The following is a 25,132-nucleotide window of genomic DNA, read 5'->3' as shown; positions in this document are numbered from 1 at the left end:
TGCCTTCCTTAAAACGGTAGTAAAATATTAAGTACTGACTTGGTCCTGTCCCAGCGAGCTCCATCTAAGAATAATCCATGGATATAAACACCATCTTCTGGTGCAGTATCAGATGTATCTGTAGGAATAACCTAAAAGGAAATAACTTATGTTACATGTTAATAAGTTGATTAAGAGACCCTCTTAAGTTGTTTAAGAGCCATTAAACCAATACCCAACTGCCAATTTTCAGAAGAACAATCCAAAGCCAGGAGGAGAATCACGTATCTTTCAGTGAAACTTTATTTACAGTACTTGTAAATACAAGTACTATCCTGCTGAGGGGTAAAAAAACTCCACAGCAGCACACACGCAGATGCTTGAGGTACTAGCTAGGGCATGAGGGTGCTTCAGCGTGGGGGCTGCCTGCTGGGTAGCCCCGCACCCAAGCAGTCTCATGCCCCAGCCAGCCCCTCTGTAGCACGGTGAGGTGGAGGGAGCAGCGCTAGCAGGTTGAACCCTTGGTCCCCTGCCAGCCAGGGCTACTCTGACTTGGCTCAATTTGCTGCTGTCCCAGGTGCATGTGCAGATGTGTGCTTAGCAGCAATAAACTCCAGAGCTTATTGCTGCACATTAATAGCACATGTAGATGCACCCTTCCTGGTACTTAAGAAACTCCATTTTTAAGTGATTTGCTTGTGTAATAATATGGTTCTGTGTAACCATGAGAAACCTCTTAATGGGTTTCCTTTAGAGGTGCAAGGTTGAGAAAACATCACATACTAATACAGTGGGCTCGCAGAATCTACCACTACACTACTGGTTAAGGTCCTGACGGGTTATGTGCAAGTAACACCTCCAGTAACAGACAGGACTCCTCTACTTAATGTATCACACAGCAATACTGGGGCCCAAATCAGAACATGTTTACAACTTAGCCATACCTGAAATTCATATCCCAAGAGGTCAATTGGGATGGTGTACTTCCTGGCATAGTTCTGCATTGCTCCAGTTAAAAAGGCTTGAGTAAAATAGAATCCTGACAGCCAAAAAACAGTGGGCTTCCCTAATTCATACCAATCCTGTGAAAAGGAAAATGGAGATAGTTCAAACACCTTTCCTATTCAGAACCAGGCAGTTTTCTTTATAAAATTATCATGACTCATTATTCTTAGTCATATTCCACAAAACTATCTTAAGAAAAGTTACATATAAAACAGTAAATGTTTTGCTAATTCTCCAAATACACACTCATTTTAAATCAAATAGAAAAGATCATTAGTAATTCTCTTGTTTTACCTGTAAGAATTTCAGCCTAGCTAGAAAATCCAGGATATAACTCCCCAATGGTTTAAGACTTGGGTATGAACGCTGAGCCCAGCTTTCTGGAACTTTTCCAATAAGCAGACTGCCACACAGGGCCTCCAGCTCTGAATCCATAACCACCAAACCTTTAATAGCCTTTTTCAGGTTTATTAAAGTAATACGTATAGTCCGGATTAAACTAGAAATAAACAATAAAACAGCAGAAGTGTCAAATGTAATACAACTGGTTCGATATCACGTCACATCTTTGGTAAGGCATCTCATCAGTTCATCAGCTAAAGAAACATTACATTATGAATTAAGGTTATGAATTAAGTGTATAATGAGCTGTTTCTCCACAACAGGAATCCAGGTTTCCACCTCCCACAGGAAAATAGAGAAAAACGCTGGTTTTCCCTTTACCAGAGAAAAACACAGATTTCTCATTTTAATGAAGAAGCACATGTCTTTTGCACATTTGCAAAGAGCTCTCTGCAGGCTGGCAGAGTACCAGCCTGCAAGGGTCTGGGGGAAGTGGGAGGAGGGCGGTCGGGCAGGGGGTGTGTCACAGAGCACTCAGGGGCTCTGTGCCTGAAGAGAGGGAAACTGCTAGGGAAGGAGTCCTAGCAGTGACTAAGGAACACAGCTGTGGGTTGCTGGGGCAACTAATGAGAGTCAGCTGACCGGAAAGGGGCAGGGCCTGGCCCTTATAAAAGCCCAGAAGCAGAGGCCTGAGGCAGTTCCCTACCAGCAGCCAGAGAGGCAGGAGCTCTGGGAGATGTGAGGAGAGGCCTGACTGGAGGTACTGCTAACAGCGGCTCCAAGATGCTGGAGCAATGTTGTTGTAGCCCGACGGCTTATGTTTGATTTATAGCCAGGAGGCTCAAGTTTGTGTTTGCTGTTTGTTAATACTGGTGGTTTGGGTGAGGCTATTAGGGGTTGGAGGAGGCCTCATAGGAGACCCACAATAGCGTGGGGATCCAGGCGCCAGAGCGGGGCGCAGTTTACAGGGTGCGTAGACCCCAGCCCCAGAGAGGGGCGTTTGAAGAGCCCAAGGTGGGCGTAGCAAGCCCCAGAGAGGGGGCAGTACTGTTAGGAAGCCCAAGTGGGGCACGGCGAGCCCCAGAGAGGGGGGTTGCACGATTGCAAAGCCCAAGTGTGGGCACGGCAAGCCCCAGGAAGGGGGCCATCTTAGTGAGAAGCCCAAGTGGGGCACGGCAAGCCCCAGAGAGGGGGGTCGCACGATTGCGAAGCCCAAGTGTGGGCACAGAGAGCCTCAGACAGGGGGCAGTATTTTAAGACGCCCAAGTCGGGCACGGCGAGCCCCAAAAGGGGGGTCGCAGGACTGAGAAGCCCAAGTTGGGCACAGCAAGCCCCAGGAAGGGGGCCATCTTAGTAAGAAGCCCAAGTGTGGGCACGGAGAGCCCCAGATAGGGGGCAGTATTATTGCGAGGCCCAAGTTTGGGCGCTGGGAGCCCCAGATAGGGGATCGCATTGTAGGGGGCCCAAGCTGGGCACCGGAAAGCCCCGGGGTGGAGGGGGCACCAAAAGGAAGGAAGGTCCGGGGAGAACAATAAGGGGCCAAAACAGGGACTGAATAGAGATAACAGCGATTTCATCTGCGAGGCTTGGGCTGCGGTGGGAGGAAAGGGAGCCACAGACAGCGCCCCTAGTGGCGGGGCAGGACAAGGGCAGCCTCCTGCTAATTAATTTAATTAATTAATTAAGATCAAGACGTGGCAGGCAAGACAAAGCGGGCGGTTGCCCAGAGACAGGTGCGTGGGCCACATTAAGGGTGGCCTAGAGTGACGACCTGTTACAACGGTGCATTGGCCGGGAAAGTTTCGTACAGCAGTACGCATCATTGGACGCTGGTTTGGCCGTATCAGGAAAAGAATCCCTGGGCCCAGAAAGGGAGAAAGGGAGCAGAGGCCTGGCCCAGATCCAGAGTTGCAACCACAGGTTGTGATGTTGCTACAGCAAGCAATTCAAGGCCTGTGGGAAGCCACTAGGTGACAGGCTCTGTTAGCAGAAACGATGGAAAACACCCACACCCGACCGGCGATCCAGGTGGGGATGTGTGGCTACAGAGCCAGGAGGGACCCTGGGGTAGGAAAGGAGCCACCTGCAGTCACGGCTGAAGTGACAATAGATGGCAGAACCATCCAAGCTATGCTGGATTCGGGCTCGTTGCAGACCCTGGTGCAGAACAAGGTGCTACCGACAAGAGGAAGGGAGGTAGTGGACGATGTACAGGTGCAATGTTATTGCGGGGACTCCTGTAGGGTCGACAGAGTAGGGGTCAGGCTTCGGGTAGGCAAGAGCGACCGACAGATGCTAGTAGGGGTTGTCAAGCAGTTACCCTACCCAGTGGTACTGGGTTGCGACTGGTCTGAGTTGTTAAGGGAGATAGCTAAGGCAAGGTCGCAGAAGAAGGGTGAGGTGGTGGCTGGGAGATAGCTAAGGCAAGGTCGCAGAAGAAGGTTGGGGGGTTCGCTGTAGATACAGAACAGGGACACCCTGAAGAAGCGGTTGGACGAGAAGTGGATGTCACTGCTCTGTGGGAAGATGAGCACTTCCAGCTGGAGCAGAGTTGGGAGGCAGACTTCCGCCATGCGTTGCATGAACACCTGGCACGATGAGACGACGAGGTTCTACGGCCCAAACTGATGAAGGTAACACCGAGGTTTGAGGTACGGAACGGTCTACTTTACCGCATTGAGTAAGGCAAGCCTGAAGAGGAAGAGGTCATGCAGCTACTGGTGCCTCGGCGATATCGACGGGCCGTTATGAAGGTGGCTCATGAACTACCTATGGGGGGACATTTGGGCCGGGACAAAACTGAAGCCCGCATTAGGGCAAGATTCTTTTGACCCGGACTGCTGAGAGAAGTGGCGAGATATTGTGCCTCTTGTCCAGTGTGTCAAAAAGCCGACCCGAGGCGCCCCCCCCAAAGGCCCCTTTAATTCCTATGCCTTTGATGGAGGTTCCGTTCGAACAGGTAGCCGTGGACATCGTGGGGCCACTTCCCCGAAGTAGTACTGGGGGAACCAGTATATTTTAGTAATATTAGATTATGTGACCAGGTACCCAGAAGCTGTGCCAATGAGGACAATATCGGCTCCAAAGATGGCAAGCGAACTATTGAAAATATTTTCGCGGGTAGGACTCCCTAGGGAATTATTAACGAACCAGGGAACGAATTTTACATCCTGCGTTTTTGAGGGCGTGAGTAAAGCCCTAGGGATTAAGCATCTGAAGACAACTGTCTACCACCCCCAAACAGACGGACTGGTAGAACGTTTCAATCAGATGTTGAAACAGATGTTAAAGAAGTTCGTGACCGAGAGACCGCAGGACTGGGACAAAATGATACCACCTTTGCTGTTCGCAGTAAGAGAGGCCCCCCAAGCCTCAACAGGGTTTTCACCCTTTGAACTGTTATACGGCCGACAACCCCGGGGAATACTTGATTTGATTAAAGAAGGTTGGGAGGAACAGCAGGGTAGAGACCAGAACTTGATACAATATGTGGTACAACTGCGAGAGAGACTGGGGGCTGCTCGCAGTGAGGTCGTGGGCAATCTCAGGGAGGCCCAGCAACGCCAGGTGAGATACTATAGTCAAGGCACCTGGGAAAGGAAGTTTGAGGAAGGGGACTGCATGTTAGTTCTATTACCGGATAGAGAGAGTAAGCTGCTCGCCCGATGGCAGGGACCCTACGAAGTCACACGCAGAGTGGGGCCCTTGGATTACGAGGTATATCAGGCCGATAGACAGAAGAAGCAGATATATCACATCAACCTGCTGAAGAAGTGGGAAGAGCAAGAGTGTATATATTTAGCCTCTTGGCCGGATGAACTAGAGTTAGGACCCTTCTTGACAGAGGAGAGCGGACCAGGCGACGTGGAACTCGCATCAGGCGACTTGGAGCTCGCATCGAGATTATCGAAGGCCCAGAGGGAACAGGCTGCCGAACTAATCGGGGAGTTTGAAGACGTGTTCCAGGAAATGCCTGGGGAAGCTCAGGGTGTGGTACACCGGATAAAAACTCCTCCAGGCCAGGTGATCAGGGAGAGCTGGAGACGGATTCCCCAGAGGCTACAGAGTCAGATAAAAGCGGAAATTGAAATGATGTTGGAGAAGGGCGTCATATGCAGGTCCCACAGTGACTGGCGGAGCCCCATTGTGGTAGTACCCAAACCTGATGGAAAGATTCATTTGTGCGTAGACTTCCGGAAGGTAAACGCGGTAGCGAAGTTTGATGCCTACCCAATGCCAAGAGTGGATGAACTGGTAGAGAACATTGGTCAGGCCCACTACATCTCCACCTTAGACCTGACAAAGGGATATTGGCAGGTGCCAGTGGCACCTGAGGACCAGGAGAAGACAGCCTTTGCAACCCCGTGGGGGCTCTTCCAGTTCAGATGCATGCCGTTTTGACTCCATGGAGCAGCAGCCACATTCCAGCAACTAATGGACAGAGTTTTTGGCCCCCCATATGGATTATGCGGCAGCATATATAGACGATATTATTATCTATACAGAAGAATGGGCCGAACACCTCCAAGCGTTAAGGGCGGCGGTACAGGACTTGAGACGGGTCGGGCTGACAGCCAATCCAAAACAATGCACTATAGGGAAGGAAGAAACGCAGTATCTGGGTTTCCTGGTAGGAAGTAGGAAAGTGAAACCACTTTTAAGCAAAGTGGAGGCTTTGCAGAGGTACCAAGCGCCCCAATCTAAAAAACAAGTGAGGGCTTTCCTGGGGCTAGCCAATTACTATAGAAGGTTTGTGCCCCACTTCGCAGATCTAGTGGTGCCATTGACAGAGATGACCAAAGCGAGAGCCCCAGCCAAGGTAAGATGGATGCCAGAGGCGGAGAGGGCCTTCCAAACAGTGAAGGAAGCATTATGCTTGCAACCTCTGTTATTTACCCCGGATTTTAACAGACCCTTCTTGGTGCAGACCGATGCGTCCGAAGCAGCGATTGGGGCAGTACTGATCCAGCTAAGAGGGGAGGAAGAGCGCCCCATAGCATATATAAGTAGGAAATTACATCCACCGGAGCGGAATTATGCCACAATAGAAAAAGAATGTTTGGCAATCAAATGGGCCGTGGAAACATTCCGCTACTATTTGCTGGGAAGACAATTCACGCTGCTTACGGACCACGCACCCCTCCACTGGTTGCAGAACATGAAAACGGACAACGCCAGATTGATGAGATGGGCCCTAAGTTTGCAACCCTACTGTTTTGAGAAAACATCACCCGGGCAGTAAGAATATAAGCGCAGATTTCCTCTCAAGGCAGTATGAGGAAGAACGGGGGTTGGGAGGAACAGGAAGACCACGACCAAGAAAAAAAGGGGGGTCAACCCTTTTGTGAATGACCAGTGGCAAAGGTCAAGGGACGGCCGAGAAATGGACTCCTAGCGGTCCATTAGTCAAAGACTGCAGGGGAAAGGTAGGCCTGAGTTGCACCCTACCAGAGGTGGCTAGTGTGGGGGGATTACCTGTGGCAGGGTAACTCCTGACAAATCCCACACGGTGCACCCTTGGGTAAAAGGCGAGAAAGAGGTGCCTGAAAACCTCTGCCTAAGGTATCCAAGGTGCTGGAAGAAAGGCCGAGGAAGACCCCACATTGAAGCGAGACCTGACGAAAGGGAAGATCTGCCTCGGTGAGTCGGGATCTTGAGGGGGGAGGTGTGTCCACAGAGCACTCAGGGGCTCTGTGCCTGAAAAGAGGGAAACTGCTAGGGAAGGAGTCCTAGCAGTGACTAAGGAGCACAGCTGTGGATTGCCGGGGCAACTAATGAGTCAGCTGACCGGAAAGGGGCAGGGCCTGGCCCTTATAAAAGCCCAGAAGCAGAGGCCTGAGGCAGTTCCCTGCCAGCAGCCAGAGAGGCAGGAGCTCTGGGAGATTGCCACAGGGTGCCATGTGCATGTACATACACATGATTGCCAGGTAGTCTGGAGAGCAGCTCCTGCAGGTGAGTCTGGTGGGGTGGGAGGGGGGATTAAGGCCCCCATAGGGAGGGAGAGAGTGAGCTGGGCAGGGCTGGGGCTGCTGCCCAGCCCAGGTGGTTCATGGGGCTTGGGGCCTGGAGCCAGAACGCGCAGCTGCAGGGCCCAGGCATGGAGTGGGACAGAACCACAGGCGGTTTGTCCAAGGGTGGGGGGGAAGGGCTGGCTCCCTGCTGCTACACACACTCCAGGGGAGCACAAGGGGGCATGTGCTCCCCAGACATGTGCAGAGAACAGGGGCAGGCTTCCCACTGCAGGCTCATGCTCCCTGCCCTGCTGCCCTCCCCCTGGGGCCTCTGTGGCCCAGCAGGTGGGAACCAGTGTGGCAGGGCAGAGCGGGGCAGGGCGGGAAGCTCCTTGGTGCCACTGCACTGCCATGGTGAGGCATCACCTGTCTGTCCGGCAGCGAGACAGAGTCGTGCCCCTCACTGCTGTCGGGCAGGCAGGGGGCACCTCACCATGGTGGTACAGAGCTCCCAGTTATGGCACCAAGCTTCCCTGCCCAGCCCTGCTCTGCCCTGGTGCGCCATGTCCCACCTGCTGCACCGCAGAGGCCCCAGGGGGAGGGCAGCAGGGTGGAGAGCCCAAGCCCAGAGCAAACAGCCCCTCGTCCCCCCAATGGGCTCTGCTCCAGCCTTGCCGCCTGTGGGGGAGAGGGAGCTGGGCTCCGTGCACCATTCTGGTGCAACAGCCACTGCTTCCTGTGTGAGACAGCTGGGGCTTGAGCACTGCTGTGGGGATCAGGGGACTGCAGACCCAGGTTCCTGGCCCTGTAGCCCTGGCAGCTGGGGCCCCGCTCTGGCAGGGCTAGGGAGCAAGGGCACAAGCAGGGCGGGGGGAGGCTGTGGATGTGGAGTGAGGGACACCAGCGGAACCATTCTGGTGCAACAGCCACTGCTTCCTGTGTGAGACAGCTGGGGCTTGAGCACTGCTGTGGGGATCAGGGGACTGCAGACCCAGGTTCCTGGCCCTGTAGCCCTGGCAGCTGGGGCCCCGCTCTGGCAGGGCTAGGGAGCAAGGGCACAAGCAGGGCGGGGGGAGGCTGTGGATGTGGAGTGAGGGACACCAGCGGAGGTGTGGGGACTGTGGGTGGGGAGTGAGGGGCACTGGCAGGGCTGGGGGGGATGTGGCTTGGGAGTGAGAAGCTTGGACCTGAGTCCTGGTGAGGTAAGGGGGCAAGGGGAGCTCTGATTTTCTATGATAAAAAACCCAAGATCAAATACCAAAATGTATAGGTATTTAGAATGTATGCTATTGAGGCACTGGTAGGCTTCCAAATTGCTTTAAAATTGTCAATAAAACATTGTGTTCATCTGATACCTATATATATAGTGCCATCTAATTTAATTTAATCACAGATTTTGCGATTTTTTTTATTTTTTTTTTTTTCATTAGAGAATGTGATTTCTCTGATTTAAAAAAAAAACAAAAAACCAGGATCCTGCAAAATCTGCAAAGGTAGAGATTGTGTTCATATTGTTGCCTGTTACAAGTCTTTTTTTTTCAGTGTGTATAAATGTACGTTCGGAGACACCTTGGCATATCAATTGAAGAACATGACAATCAAAAGACCTGAGCTCTACTTCAGATACTGGCACTGACTTGCTCTGTCACCAGGAAGAAATCACTTTAATTTACAGTAATGTCTAAGTTTCTCCATCTGACTTTCCAACATCAAGAGACTTAACCCATTACAATCTGCAACATGTCAGAAATGTCTGGAAGAAAGGTCAGATGGAAATTTATCTTTGTTTGATTACAAAGAGTTGAGAGAGCAAAACACAACCTGAGCTTTAAAACCCCCAAATAAAAGAAAATTATGATCCAGAGCTGAAGCTTGCAGGTGCCTGAAATTCCCAAATCTTTGGGAAAGCTTTTGTTCAGCCCCAATGCACCAGGAAGATGCAGGCCTTTGCAAAAAATGGTAGTACCATGCAGTGGATGCTTATGAGGAGATAATGATTCAATGACAGATTTATACATTCATGTGTTTCTCTTTATGTGAAATAAAATATTTCTGCTACCATACTTTTAAAATCTAATGAGGTATTTTGTTTCCCACATTTTCTTGTCTCATACTGTCCTTCCAGAGGGTAGACAGTAAAACAATAATCCTAAAAATGCATTGGAGGGTGGTAAAGGGAGAAAAATAGTAATGGGAGAGAACATTAGGAGTTGGGAAAAGGAAGGAGTCTAGACTAGTGATTTGAAGGAAAAGAGTAAAAAGGCAGGAAGAAGGGGCAACCAGGGAAAGGAAAAAGAAAGTGTTGAAGACAGATGGGAGGTGGTAAAAAAATAAGGAATAGAAGTGGGAGAGGGGAAGACAACAAGCACAGAATCAAAGAGATGGAAGAGAACAGGTGAAAGCAATGAAAATAGGAAGGTAAAAATAGAAATGAAAAAAAGCAAACAATGCATAAGTTTACATGTACATATGCACATCCTCCAGTTCCCCTTTCCAAATCCTCTCCTCCTGTCAGCTACATGACACATCTTCCCAATCAATTCATCTGCCCGTTAGGGCTTCAACCATAAATTACGCTACAGTCTGCCTTTCCAAATGGGGGGAAAGTGCTTGGATTGTAGATATCAGGGAATTATAACTGGAACAAAGAAAACATGCTCTCATGTTAAGAAGTGAGAGTCCACACTGGACACACTGTGGGATTGCCTCTTATGGGAATGATTAGAGGTGTGTTTGAATTAACTAACACAATTCCTTACTTGTTAAATCTCTCCATTTCTTGCACCAGCACAGTGTTCATACTTTCTTCATATCTCACAGGATACTTTAGTAGTGAAGCCTCAATGTCAAAATCATTTGGAAGCTGTAAATGTCAACATATTTAAATATACTTTGACAAGTGCAGATGAATTATGACTTATAATTGTTTTTAACTCATACTCAAAGCAAACAAGCTCATAACAACAACATAACCACCACAGGAAAAGATATTCTGTAACACCCTTTAATGAATATCTGATCAATACATACCTGATATTGCAATTAAAAATGTCATTTTAAAAATGACCTTTAAAATCTTTAGCATCATGTACAATTTTCAATAAGTGTTTAATGGTTGTAAAGTGGTTCTGTAATACTGAATTGACTTGCCAGGGTAATTGCACTGATTTCTCTCCTTCCTGTTTTCTGCTGCTCAATGACACCTCTTCCAGTCTACTTATACTTGTAGCCTTTTCCCAGCCTGGTAAGTTTTGCACTTTTATTCTGTATTGAATGGTCTAATACTTCCCACAGCATTATTCCCAGAGCAAAATGACACACAGGGATCACAGATTTAGTACAAGAGGGGTAGCTAGGAGGTGAGGTGAGAAAGAGAGGATCCTATTACAATAAATACATGTTCTATTAAGAAAAACACTGTTCTCTTCCAAATTATTACACCAGGCTCAGCACCATGGTATCTGACCCCTTCCAGAATTATGAAAGCAAACAAGAAGATCAGTTGATTGTAACTACTCTCTTTTCCACCCCTACACAGTTGGTGTGAGAGCTCTGAGAGTTCTTGTAGCCCAAGTAAGTTAAATGTCACATATTGGGGTAATTCTTATTGGGGAAGCAAGGTGGGTGGGGAGGGTGGGGTGAGAGAGAGAGAGAGAGAGAGAGAGAGATTGTGCCACTATCTGAGGCCAGACCCCAAAAGAGATCCTCTGTACTGATGAGCTTCACCTAGAGATGAAGTTCCATTATTCAGGAGTCATAAGGGATGGTCCTAGTCTTAGGGAGAAAGTCTTGTAGGTATCTCGAGCCTAAAACTTTTAGGAAATGTCATCACTGTGGTCACAATGTATTCCCAGTAGGGACCATTCTGAGCTCTCCCCAGTCACTCATACTAGCACACTACAAACCCAGAACTATGCTGGTGAAGACATCACAGGACACCATGAACGATGCATACCCCTGGCAGCTGGGGGGCACAGCTGCAGCGGGAGTGCGGCAGCGGTAAGTGGGAGCTCCTGCAGACACCTCCAGCACTGCTGGCGGTGGGCGGGGGTGATAAGCACCGACCAGGGGTTAACGACCACCCACAGATGCCGCAGGCAGGCTCCGGGGCAGCCAGCAGGGATCACTGACTGCCTGCAGATGCTGCCAGCAGTGCTGGTTGGGGAGTGGGGTGGTGAGTGGCAACTGCCCACAAGTGCCTTTTTGTAAGGGGTGCACCGCCACGCTCAGGGAGTGCACATGCACTTGCGTGCACCCCTTACGCATTGCCCCTGCAGGACACCCATCTGCAGCTGCTCTCAAGACCTCGACCAATGGCATGCTTGAGAATAGCATGATAGATACCCCAGAGTATCTTCAGAGACGTGCATGCTTCTGGGTTTGGAAGATGTGAATGAAATAGGTGGGTGGGGTGTCACTGTATCAATCCAGGCTCAGACATGCCACCCTGAAGTGTAGAGGTGTCACTTGTGCATCAAAAATAATAACCAGGACCTTAAACAATGTACTGTGTGAAGTCAGCAGAGAGAGGCTGTAGGTTTCTCAGCAACCTATGTTGTTACTGAGGAAGCTTTTGCATTTTGGGCAGTTGCAGTTTTTTTAGGATGGATGCTTTCAAGCACAAACAGACTGTACTTCTGCCATCTACACAAGAGGTGAAGGCAGCATTTGAGGCAACACAACCACCTGTCCACCATGCAAATCAAAATCCTCAGGAGGGCCATGAAGTTGGCCAGGTCACAGAGAGAATATCTGTAGGGGTGAATTAGCAGAAAACTTTAATGGCTTTCTACACTACCTTGCTGAGAACATCGTCAGCTATTTCGTACAAAGTACTGTCGCTGCTGCCAGTAGAGCCTCCCTGTGTGCTTCCTCCTTGTGTTAATATCAGAGACTCAAAGAGGAGTTTTGTTTGCTGGAGATCCTTTGAAATATCCACATTTTCATGCAACCCAAACACCTCTGGCTGTTGACTAAATGGAAGATTCTACAACAAAACACATTAAAGAAGTACACATCCTCATTAGATAAAACAGTTCATTACAGGTCTGAGCTAAAATTTATTGAAGTTGCTGAAAAAGCTATCACAAACTCCAGTATGAGTTGAATCAGGCCTTTACAGAACAACTGCACACAATAATACTGGCTATAGAACAGCATCTTTACAAATGCAGAAAGCCATTGTCAAGAGATTCTCATCTCATTGCCATCCTTAGCTAACTGCTGACCACCTCCAGGAGCTGTGCACACTGAACTACAACAAGTGTGGAGCTTCAAATCTTAAAGATCCTTAGATCAGTGGTTCTCACCCTTTTTGAACCTGAGAGCCACCTCAACATCCCCGCAGAAATTTATGCAACTCCAGAACTGAAAGGAGGCAAGCAGAATCTGAAGTAGCGTGGTGTGGACACCTTAGTGTGGTAACACATCAGTGCAGGGCCATGCCTTGCAGTTACTCAAGCTAGCTCTGCACATGCTCTCTTCCAGTTAGGAGTGATATAGCTGCATTAGTGAAGGGCTGCACTAGGATAACTATACTGCTTCTCATTTGAAGGTTATTGCACATGGCGCAGTGTAGCATCTCAGCCCAGTATTGGCTTGTGCCACAGGAAAATTTGGGCTGGAGGAATGGGGTGGTATGACATCTCCAAGTATCCCCCTTGCGGCATGGCCATGGCATAGCTGCAGTTGACTGGTTAAGAACCACTGTCTTAGATCATGAAAAAACCTACAAGGGAACCCAGCATTTAGAGGTAAAGGACACCCAGCTAAGAAGGACACACAGGGAAAAAATGTTAAAAAAAACCTATTGAGAAACCTGACCCCTGAGGGCTGCTTACTTATGTATTGGTTTCAGCTTTTGCAGACTTTGCTTCTACTTTTGCTAATCTGAATCCAACGTAAGAGTAACAAGAAAAAATTACAACACCAGCCATGACCATTAGGATCTGTTTAAAGTGTTTCTCTTCCCATGTTTCCGAAGTCACCCATCCTAGGAACAATTCCTATGCCCATAAAATGAATCCTTGTTCCCAGCCCAAGACACCAGCTGCATTCTTAGCAGATGTTCTGAATGAAACCACCTAATATTTCACACTGATCCCTTTGTGCTCTGGTACTGTCAGACTTCACAAGCCAGTGAGAGACTGAGCAGGTCAGTACTTGGATGAAAGACCTCTTATAAAATATCTAATGCTGCAGTGCTACAGTGTGCTACAGAAATACTTCTTAGAGACATTACTGCCATGGCATATGGTGTTCAATATCACTGAAGATCCATTTGCATTTTTTTGTATGAGCAGGCCTGTTTTTTTGTATGAGCAGGCCCTGATGCCTTAAACTAATTTGTTTGGTCTAAATTCCCTTGACACCCTAATTAGATATGGCATTCTTCACTTGCTATACAAAATAGCAGTAGCTTATATCCTGTGCTCTACCTTGGAAGTTACTTCAGTTCAGTCATGTAAAGATATTGTGAAGATTAATCATTGTTTAGTAAGGCAGTCTGAGATTCTTGGAGGAAAGATACTATAAAAGTATACTATACTTTACTATACTATAAAAGTTAATATACATCACTGAAAGTTTTTTCCAGCAGTAAGTAATCTAAATTGACCAAACTTCTTGAGCTTTCAGTATTCAAAGAAAATAAGATACCTTAATAAATTCAAGATAGTCCTCATAGGTTCCTTTTGGTGGCGCGTGGTAGTTCCCACTGGGAGAAAATCTGTAATGTGGATTTTCAATTATATCTGGATTATAAAAATCATCCAGCATAGTCAGTAGCAAACGTCTGTCCCAATCATCTGTCACTCGACCTCCATAGTTACATTCACCCGTTAGATAAGATACAGCTTCAAATGGCACCTGGTTATACTCATTTATGAATAACTGAAACAGAAAATACAGGCAAATCTAAGAGATTTCATACCACCCTGAAGCCCTACAACTAAGCTCACATTATAAGTCTGTACAGTGGTTAGAGAAAAGGCACATGATCCATTATTCTGTAGGAAAGGAGAGGAGATGGGGCCAGAAATCTACCACCACTCTCCCATGCAAAGACCCAGAGAACTAGAGTGGTACACTGCAAGGGGGGAGTATGCCATAACCAATGCAGAACTGCAAGAAAGGTTGCTCTCCTCCTATATAGAAGGGAATTTAAATTCTGAAGTCTTTTCTCAGGTAGAATTCCCATTTGAAGTTAATAGTAGCGTTACTGGGGTAAAGACCTCAAGATTCATCCCAGAATTAACTAACCATCCAAATTATTCTTACAGTATTTATAGTAATACTAGCAAATGCCCATCAAGAACGACAGGCGGGGATAGAAGCCTGCATCCACCCCACCCTGGCCAGGGCTGGAACCGCTTCCCAGCTCCTCCCCACCTGCCACTTTGGGCCGGGGCTGAGTCTGGGTTTAGGTACGCTCCCCCCTCCCCTCTGCCACTTTGGGCTGGGCTGGGGCCAGGGCTGAGCCCACTCTCCCCCTGCCCCCCTGCCCACCACTTCGGGCCAGAGCTGCCCCCCCATCCCGTCTGTTGCTGCTGTCACCTCAGGCCGCAGGGTGGCACCTTGACCCCCACTCTGCCACCACCATCATGGTGGCATGGCTGCCAGCTCCTGTCCGAATGCTCACGCTCTGGTTGTTTCAGACAGTCAATCAGAGTGCGAATAAAGCAATAGGGACAGACAGACTAAGGCTTTTATAATATTAGAATATTTCCTCAGCCTACTTTTCCTACCAAACCATATGTCTTTCTGTTGCCAGTTCGCTTGTGATGTTTCTTGGGCTAGGAAGACTTTGCATTTATCCTAAGACCAGGTGTGTCTGTTTTTGTACTGGAACAGAAAAGTCCTGGTGACACTTTTTGAAAGCTTTTCCAATTACTCAATTTCAACATTTGTAATTACTTCCCTAAACTCTTATGATTCTTGTCTATGTAGGTTAGCTGGTCACAAACTGACATGACCCCTGGACCTACTCGGACAGGAATTCTCTGACCATCTTCTGTGTCTCAAAACTTCTTCTGATAGTCAAGACCAATGACCAACCCCCAAAACAGCTTTCCCTAGAGTAATATTACCCACTAGAAAGTGATTCCTCTTTTAACACACAGATTTAATTCCATTGTTATGCATTCTAAAAGGCTTTGTGAACACTTCTAGATTTCTCTTAATCTCATGAATGACTTAATATTTTCATAAATATAACAACAGTCTTCATTATTTATCTCTGTCTCGGCACTCACAGAAACATGAATTATAGTTGTGGAAATCTGCCTACAACTGTATGAGCATGACACAGCTTCTATTATGCTGTACATTACTTTACCTGCAGCTGTCTGATACTGATTCGCAAATCTGATTCATTAAATCCATAGGGGATATTCCAACCAAGAGGCCCAAATTTCCTTCTTTCCTGAACCAGAGCATGAAAAAAGCAAACCCCAAACAGCAATTTTTCCCATATCTTTAAGAAAAGAAAAGAAAACATAACAAAAAATATTATTAATTGGTCTAGCTGCACATGATCTTCAGTTTAGGCAGATAGCTGGTAAGCAAACACAGTAAATTACCAAATAGTGAGTGTAAGATAAAAGCACTGGAATTTGAATATCATTTGATATTTTTGAAACCTTAGTATATAACTGTATAACAAATGTACTCAATATTTAATGTGCTAGAGGCTAATCCTGCCATACCTTACTACTAAGGTCCTGAACACTGCCAGTTGGTTTCACTGAATCCAATAGTACTACATGCAGAAGCAAGAGTCTGCAGGACGGGACCCTTCTTTATTAACTAGTAACAGATGATAACACTGCACTCTGCTAATGAGAAAATCTTTCCAATGATCATTAGCTCAGCAATGATTATCCTGTGTTTTTATGGGAACAAGATTAGGTTAAGATACTGGTGATGCGATAGTGTCAGGTCTCCTTCAGTTCTGTCAAACTTATCCTTGACTTCAGCTCATTGCCAACTGGGATTAAGGAAGGGTTTCCCCTGTTTTAGAACAGCACAATAGTCCCTCCTCCCCCTATCTCCACTTCTGTATGTTTAATAGGCATGGCTCATAAACGGTGTTTGTGTATCCGGTTTTGCTTGGAAAGAAGTGATTTAGTAGTTTTTTTCAGTTTCATTTAATTACTGTACCTTTACATGGAAAGGAGTCCTTTGCACTAACTGTGCACTTATTCCCAACAAATAACAAGCTGGGAGCAGTTGACAATGTGCTGCAATGAGTGGTTCAATAACCAATAATTCTTATGGCGAGGGACAGACATTACACATAAACTGGTTTAAGAGATCAGAAACCGGTTTAAACCTGTAACAGAACAGATGTTCACTGCACATAAACCAGTTCAAAAATGACTGAAACCGGTTTGAGATAAGTCAGATACTACATTCGACCAGGTTTAACTGATTTGGATCAAACCAGTTTATGCAATGTCTGTCCCAGACCCCTTGTTGGTTTAAGATAAACCAGACATCCCCAGCATCCTGGCATTCTCTCTGGACTGGGCAGGGCTCTCTGCTCCACAGCAGGGCTGGCCCCTCCTCTCTGCTCCCTGAGCAGAGTTCCTCCGCACAGACCTGCAGACACAGCAGGGTCTGCTGGCTTCCCCATGCCCCCCTCCTCTAATCCCCCTTACCACTTGCTGCTTAAGCAGGGATCTCTTCCTCCCATCTCCCACAGCACAGACCATAGCCAGCATGTGGTAGGCTAGCTAGTGTTGTATAAGGCTCCGGCAGTGTGCAGACACAGCAGGGTCTGCTGGCTTCCCCATGCCCCCCTCCTCTAATCCCCCTTACCACTTGCTGCTTAAGCAGGGATCTCTTCCTCCCATCTCCCACAGCATGGACCCCAGCCCCATGGACCCTAGGCATGTGGTATCCTAGCTAATGCTGAGGTGTCTGTGTGTGGGTCCCTCCAATTCCATTGAAACAGGCAGGCAGACAGAACAGAGCTTTTGGAGCTAATTAACACCCCAATAAGCTGTTTAAGAAGAATTTGAAGTAATGGGAGAGAGGCTATGGTTTTGCTAATTGGGCAATAAAGCCTCTTATCAATTCTGGGCTGCCTTGCTTCCCTGTCAGTTTGCTGCAGACAGTCTGACAAGCAGGGAGGGAGATTGAAAAGCTCTGTATCATCAACAGATGCATGCACTGCACACCTTCCCTTACCTCAGAGTTTTAGCAAGGGTCTGGGGGCTGACATCACTCCCACCCCTTGTGTAGCCAGCAGGGAAAAGCCTGGGACCTGCAGGCAGACCTTCCTAATGAGGAAATCCTGCTAGGGCCTGGCCATGCCCCACCACTCAGTTTAGCTCTGTGGAAGGACAGGGAGGGCTGCTCTAGCTCCCCCCGGCTTGTAGCCTGAGCCACTGCAGGCATGTGCCTGAATTTCCTCAGTCCAGAGGGATTGTCTGTATGGTTGGAAACTAGTTCAGCTTAGCTAGGTTAGACTAACCTACAAAGGCTGAATCAATTCAGGCTTAGGCTTTTTGAATGTCTGTCCCTAGCCTATAAGGCTAAGACTGGTTGAAGATTTTGTTTTATGGACATCTCGCACTGGTAGAGCCCCATTGAGGGACTTCCTACTGTTTTTGTTTTACTACAGGGTAACTAGCATGGGGATTTCCAGCTTTGATAATTTAATAACACCTGAATGTTCATTTGACCTATAGCTGCATGGGAGTCTTCCTTCATTTTCTTTATTTATTGTCACTCAGAACAGGAGTTCATAATTTTAAGGAATGTTTTAGATTTGAATTTGGTGATAAAGTACATTTGCTGATTAAAAACATATTTAAAAAATTGGACAAAGCAAGCAAATTACCAACTCCTTTTCAGGGCAGCCAGAGAAGAAACTGGGATCAGAAATAGGATCAGAAAGATACGACTGTAGTAGATTTAACCGGAGGCCAGTAGGAGGTTCATTTGTCATCTTTACTCCATTCTGCAGAATGGTAGCTGGAAACTAGATGAAACAAATAGTAACACTGCATTAGGTGAATGTGGAAAACTGTTACATTGTAAGGATTAGTGCTTCTCTGTTGTGTCTCTTACCAGATGGATACAGCATATAGCTCTTTCTTCAAATGTATATATTACAATGTATGTATTAAAACCAGCAAAAGATTAGATGTCTCTTGGACGTATTTGTATTTTTAAGGTGTTCTTGATATTCAAAGCCTTAAAAATTGAATGCACAATGCCAAATTCAGGCCTTAGATAATTTGTGGCAAACTGATGGAGAGCAATCAAATGTGCAGATTGTATGCAAAGGGACAATGCAGTCACTTGTGTTCAACAGATTTACATTACTGCCTAAAACATTAAAAACCCAAGACCCATCCTTACTGGGTTTTTTTGTATTGTAGACAATGACTAGACTATACACTCTGGCTGGAACAACCTACCTAGGGGTATAAAGACTGCTACAGTAGACGAAGACCTAACAGCAAAACCACTTTTTGCCAACATAAAAAAAAAAAAAGTTAAGAATATTTCCACATTTTCTCCTCCTTCCTAATAAGAATGTGTTTTCAGGATTAGGTTCTTAGACTGTAAATTCCTCAAAGCAGAGGAGGTGCCTTAAAATGTTTGCAAAGCACTGAGATAAGACTTTATCACTTTATAGTTGATTTTGATAAAAAATGCATTATTTTTTTGTAATTTAAAATTAAATTTAAAATACTGACGTAATTTTTTTCACTAAAATAAATTAATGTACATGACTCTTCTGCAAATAAAATATCATTGTTTCATCATGATTTGTTCCAAGCAATAAACAGTCAAAATATAGATGCTGGAACTGAACATAAAGCAAAACATAAATACACTTTTTAAGTACCTTGTACCTTTACTCTCTTGACCATTAAAAATGAAAACCATACTTTTGAGTGCAAAACATAAATATTAAGCAGAAAATTCACTGTTTTATAATAAAGAATCTACATATATTTTATTCTAATATTTGTTGATTCTATTTTGATAATATAAATAATTTCATAATAATCTTGTAGTAGGATGGGTATATTTTTTAAAAATGCGCCCCTTCCTTGAGCCAGAACTGCATTGTGATTTTTTTTGGTGGAAGTGTTTATTACACAATTTTAAACAGATACTATGCCTTAGGAGATGGGTAACTGGTGAGCCAAAGTCTGAAGAAAGGATGACAGGTTTCACTGTTAAATTCTTCACAGATTTTCTCTAGCATTGGCATCCAGGAAACAGCCAGATGACAATTCTGCAAGCAAACCCAGGTCCCTTCTTCCATTCCTTCTTTAATCATTTTTGCAGCAATAGGTCCTTGTCCTTGTCCCAGTGAGATGGCTTGAAACTTATTTCCAACCATGCTTTTATCATTTGCAAATTTCAGAAGACCTTGGATGAAAGGTGCAATCTTTTAGCATTTGAGTAAAAGTCAATTAATCTTTGATGGAAGGGAAGGGAATTAAATAACTCTTTTGTTGAAATCTATGTACAACATAATGGTATATTATTTAGATGCAAGTTTTTTTCATAATTCATCAAATGTTACAGTATATAACCAGCCTGACCCAACAACATTCTAAACCTACTTACAAAGGTAAAAATGAACCCACAAGGTGCAAGAAAAGGGAGAAACAGGCCTTTAATCTGAAAAGCTGTACATTCATAATAGTCTGTCTCTCTGTCATTGTTTTGTAGAGCTAGGAAGTGAAAAACTCCATAGCATATACTTACTGGACATAGGATCTGCTCCTGGAGATAGCACAAATATTAGTGGGATTGTTGAGTTTGAATCTAAGTAACTTTTCGTTAGATCAAATGGTGGTGGCTCTACAAACTTCTTCCCCAGTTTATCCGTTACAAAGATTGTTATGGCCAGACTAATCTGTTTAAAAGAGTAAATATAATTTTTAGCATATAAGGTTCTGTCGTATGCAAAATTGCTTTCATCCTATTTGTTGTTTCTCAAATCATTATGTAAACCAAAGAGCTGGATAGGAATAATACAGCAACTGAGTAGCACAGTTACTCTGTCCAGCTCTTCTATATCCTTGGGACCTAATCCCTGGTATTCTTGCAGCTATCTTGTGCCAAGCTGTGATGCTGACACAATACAAAGAGACCACTGGGGAATGCTCCCACAACAAGGGGCAGGCAAGGACAGAGTCAAGAAAAAGTAACAATTCTGCACTGAATTAAAACAGTCTATTACACTGCCATTCCAGCTACAGAACTAGCTGAAGAGTCACTCAGTGGACTAACAGAACTGTTTGGAACATCTCAATCAATGACAGTGGATTCCAAGGAGGGTATGACAAGGGATAAATCACTCTAGATAGACTCTATTCATATACTCTCCCTCTAAAGCACCCGTTTTTGTCACCATCAGAGACAGGATACTGAGCTAGATGGACCATTGTCCTGACTTAGCATGGTACTTCTTAGGTTCTTATAAGCAACTCAGGTTTAACAGAGTTAAAACTGGCCAGCCAGCATCCTCAGAAAAGGAAGGATAAACAAGGTCTCTTCTCCATTGCATGCTGGACAGGGCCAGATTAACACATAGGCAAACTAGACACATGCCTAGGGCCCTAAGTGAAGAAGGGGCCCAGCTGTGCTTACTTCACATGTTATAATTATTGAGTGAAAAAGTAATATAAATATACAGTATTAAGTAGGGACCCACAAGTTTGTTTGCCTAGAGCCCACTAAAGGGTTAATCTGGCCCTGATGCTGGGTAACTCAGAACCCAGCATTAAACATTAAAACTAAATTTGAAGGAATCTGATAATGTTCAGAAAATAAGACCTTTCAAACATCCAAGCTTAGATAAGATTACATTCTTAATACATGTTTCTGAGGTCCTACCCAATAGGTTACACACACTGCCTAGTTGCTCCATGACTCTTCCTCCAACCACCAGCAGCCACCCGCTGTAATTAAAGGGTTCTGTTACTGTCTGGGTGATCCCACCTCCATGATCCTCTGCAAGAGACAATGGGATGTACCCTCTCATTCTAGCTTTTGAGCATCTACTCCTAGTGGACTAGAAACTTATCTTCAAGACTATCCATTTACAAATCCAGGACTCAATCATGGAATAGGGGGGACCTTCAAAAGAACAAAGTAGGATTGCATGGGATGAAGCACTCTCAGTGGAGAAGTATAATGCTCTCATTTTATCATTTTAGCTGCATTGCCTTCATGTTGTCCACAGCAAAGCCTGGCCTGAGGTAGCTGCCATTCAGCACATTTTACTTTTCATGAATTCTAATAGAAATCTATGTTTTTGCCTTGAAAGACACACAGAACATAGATAGATGTAATTAAAAACTGAGCCCACCTACTACTGTTGTACAGACAGAAACACAAAAAATATATATTTATAAAAAAAGGAGTTTTTATTCCAAATATTCTGCAATTTTAGGTGATGTTAAATTTTAAATTAATACTGATTAAAAACAATGCCTTCTGATTGTTCTTACAGTGCTGCTATGACTCAAAGAAAAATTAAGTGCAACTAAACAGATATTTGAAACAATCAAGTAGTTATAGATCCCTAATATCTAAGAGGTGAATAATACTTGTAAGTGGTACTTTAGGTTTACTTCGAAGTCATAAACTGATCATTGTAAGCAAGAGCTAAATATATAACGCATATATTAAATATGTTTAGGTAAAACTAGAACACATCTGATGATTTTTACATCAACGTCACTGGAATTCCAGAAGGCAAAAGTGTAAGAAGAAAATGTAAACTTAACAGAACGTATATTCTATTTATGTTATTTTTAGTTAACTGAAAGAACTATGTGGTCAGGTATACATACACACCACCATGAATACTGCATGCCCCCGGTGGGTGGGGGGCACAGCGAGCTCCTGCAGGCAACAGCAGCGCTGTCGGTGGTGGGAGCATGGTGGTGGCAAGCAGGGAGCTCGCATAGGCAGCCATGGCACTGTTGGCAGTGGTGGGGGAGGGTGGCAAGTGCTGACCAGCAACCGGCAACCACCCACAGATGGCACCGATGGTGGCCAGCAGTGATCACGGACCACCCGCAGACACCACCGGCGGTGTGGGCGGCAGGGTGGGTGGCAAGCGGAGACTGCCCGCAGGCACCACCGGCAGTGCCTTTTTGCAGGGGGTGCACTGCCACATGCAGGGAGTGCATGTGCACCCCCTAAGCATCGCCAATGCACACCACCTGACAAGAAGGAGGCAAGCAGTTACTTTTGGGTCGAAGTAACTCCTTGTTACTTTGTGATTGTTTATTTCTTTGCCTCCTCTTTCCTTTTGATACAAATTTAATAACCTTAGAAAAGGTAAATTCCAGAGAGACCTAATCAAAGAGCTGAGTCTCCTTTGCCTGCGCCTCCTACCTGGGCAGTGATGGTAAGAGTCCAAAGTCAGCAAAGGGCCCCAGCAATCGGCTATGAGAGGTCTAGCCATAGCAGATCCACTTTACAGTAACTGTATTTTTCTCAGATGTAGCATCCACTTGTATTCTTATCCTGATTCACTTATACTAAACATATTCAAGATCATAAGTTGCTGGTGTTGTATATGCACTTTGAATATCCTCAAGGTGCATCCACAAAGTATATCAACATATAAAGGGAAGAGAAAAATTACCCTTCAGTTCCTTCACCAATACAGAATCCAAGCCAGTGGTTTCCAAAGTGTTTCAGCTATCAATAAACAAATGAGCATTTAAGTGTTACCTCAATGGTGCCAAAGTTACAAGTATCAGGTGAGGAACTGGAGATGCTGTCCTCTTATTAGGAAGTGCACCAAATGGTCTGGTCCCAATGTTGGGCTTTGCAGGCCTTTCAGACTTAGAAGGGTGAAGTTATCTTTGTCTTCCTATCTAAACAGCGGTGCTCCCTCACGCTCCTGCTCCCAAAGACTCCATCTAGGGCTGCCTTAGAGGAAGAAGCACAGAGGCTGGAAGCTAGATAAGAAGATTCTTGTCAGGACAATTTTGCTTGCCTGGAGCTGAGAATGGCCTCACTGAATGGTCCAAAGGAAAGGTTTGAGGCAAACCTACCAAGTTCTTTTTTGAAAGAGACCAACAGACAGACAGAACATTTTTTAGTATGTACCCTCTTTTAAGGCAAACAAAACCACCTTGTGGCCATCATTAATGATAGCCAGCCACTTCATAGGAAAGATAGTTCTTGAAACACAGAGACTTTATTTAAGGTCTTGGCTAACTGCCAGTTACCAGAATTTATTTTCCTAAAACAAATTTTAAAAAAGTAATGTTTCTGAATGGCTAAAGACTATATTAGATGCACTAAATCCCTGCTAACACCAGATGCCTTAAAGCTACATAACAGTACAACTTGCTGAGTCCACCAAGAACATGGATCTTACCATGGCTCTGAAGCTCTAAATCATTAGAAGGGGGTTGCTGAGCCCCTTATGCCTTGGTATGTATAAGAGCGATGTACAAGAGTGATGCTGTAGCAGTGAAACAGATGATGAAGCAGATAATGCCCATGGTACAGGATCAAAGCACTTATGATGGCCAAAAATCTTCCCACCCATCTTAAATATACAAAGTACACTTGCACTGGAGGAATGCCAATGTACAGACAAGCACTTGAAGAAGAAACTAGATGCTATAACAATCAGTACAAACTGTATTACGTGAAATGTTATCATCTACAAACACATTTGCATATCCTTTTACCTTGTCTGGTCTGAGGCACCGAATAATGATCATCTTTTGTAGCTCATTCAACATCGTATTCATTGGTTTTGGTAAAGGAAGGTTTTGTGGATCTTTGTCATCATAGATTTTTCGCCATTCACTTATGTTTTCAGTAACATGATTCCTAAAGGAAAAAGCACTGACTATTATTGTAAATGTTGGAGTTTAGTTTTTCATGCTGATTAAAGATAATTAAATTGGAAGATCATGTGCAATGCAATTAATAAAATTCATTCTATATTATCATCCCTTCCAGCAATCTGCAATGAATCCTATGGTTACTCTACTACTTACTAGACCAGGGGTGGGCAAAATACAGCCCCCGCAGGCCGCTTTCAGCCTGCGAGGCCATTCTATCCAGCCTGCAGGGCCCCTAAAAAAAATGTAGAAAAGTAATATTTCTCTGCCCTTGGTTCCTGTCAAAAGTGACAGGAACCAAGGGCAGTAGGACCCAAGGGAAGCCTGGCAGGCTCCAACAACAGCAGGGCCACCTGGCTCCACCCCCCCAACTAGAAGCCCCAGCCCTTTCTGGGCTGAGAGCATGTTGCTGCCCAGGCTCAGGAAGCTCAGGTAAGGGGGCGGGGGGGGGAAGGACACACAACGGACACGACCCTGGGCAGGGAAGGAGCACGGGGGAGGGAGGGAGGAAGGAAGCGGCCCCTCCCCACCCATGCCCGGTGCCCCATGCTGCTGGTGCTTGCAGCCTGTGTGGAGCTGCCTGTGCCCACTCCGGACAGCCCCATGAGGTCTGCGAGCGCCTGCAGCATGGGGTGCCGGGCATGGGGCGGGGAGGGGCTGCTTTCCCCACCCCACTGCGCTCAACACCAGGCTGGCAGTGGGGCGGGTTACAAGCTGGTGCTGAGCATGGGAAAAAGCAGCCCCTCGCCCACCCCCTGGCCAATGCCCTGTGCTGCAGCCGCTCACAGCCTGCCTGGGGCTGCCTGTGCCTGCTCCGGACAGCCCTGCGTGGGCTGCGAGTGCCTGCAGCACGGGACACTGGCCATGGGGTGGGCAAGGGGCCACTTTTCCCCATGCTCAGCACCAGCTTCTTTCCTGCTGGCGAGCAGGGGGTTGGGGCTGTGCACTGCCCTCCGCCTGTACCACGGGGCTGGGGGGCACTGGGTGGGAGCGGGC

The 25,132-nt window shown here is 45.9% G+C and overlaps 1 protein-coding gene across 1 annotated transcript in view; it reads right to left on the bottom strand.

Annotated features, from left to right (window-relative positions):
* The window catches only part of LOC102386686 (dynein heavy chain 7, axonemal-like), a gene marked incomplete at its 5' end in the record, with an annotated part of 53,063 nt that overhangs the window by 5,522 nt on the left and 22,409 nt on the right, over positions 1–25,132 (bottom strand). Inside the window, 11 exons of the mRNA XM_006030060.3 lie at positions 40–131; positions 924–1,061; positions 1,279–1,483; positions 10,037–10,140; positions 12,076–12,264; positions 13,935–14,168; positions 15,613–15,750; positions 18,124–18,264; positions 19,420–19,673; positions 20,016–20,166; positions 23,978–24,122. Of these exons, the coding sequence (XP_006030122.1) occupies positions 40–131; positions 924–1,061; positions 1,279–1,483; positions 10,037–10,140; positions 12,076–12,264; positions 13,935–14,168; positions 15,613–15,750; positions 18,124–18,264; positions 19,420–19,673; positions 20,016–20,166; positions 23,978–24,122 (1,791 nt within the window). The remainder of the gene's footprint in view (positions 1–39; positions 132–923; positions 1,062–1,278; positions 1,484–10,036; positions 10,141–12,075; positions 12,265–13,934; positions 14,169–15,612; positions 15,751–18,123; positions 18,265–19,419; positions 19,674–20,015; positions 20,167–23,977; positions 24,123–25,132) is intronic.

Source organism: Alligator sinensis, unplaced genomic scaffold (assembly GCF_000455745.1).
Source record: "Alligator sinensis unplaced genomic scaffold, ASM45574v1 scaffold1308_1, whole genome shotgun sequence".
NCBI classification, from domain to species: domain Eukaryota; kingdom Metazoa; phylum Chordata; order Crocodylia; family Alligatoridae; genus Alligator; species Alligator sinensis.
The sequence above is the reverse complement of the archived record's forward strand: the minus strand, read 5'-3'. Positions and strand labels throughout refer to the sequence as shown.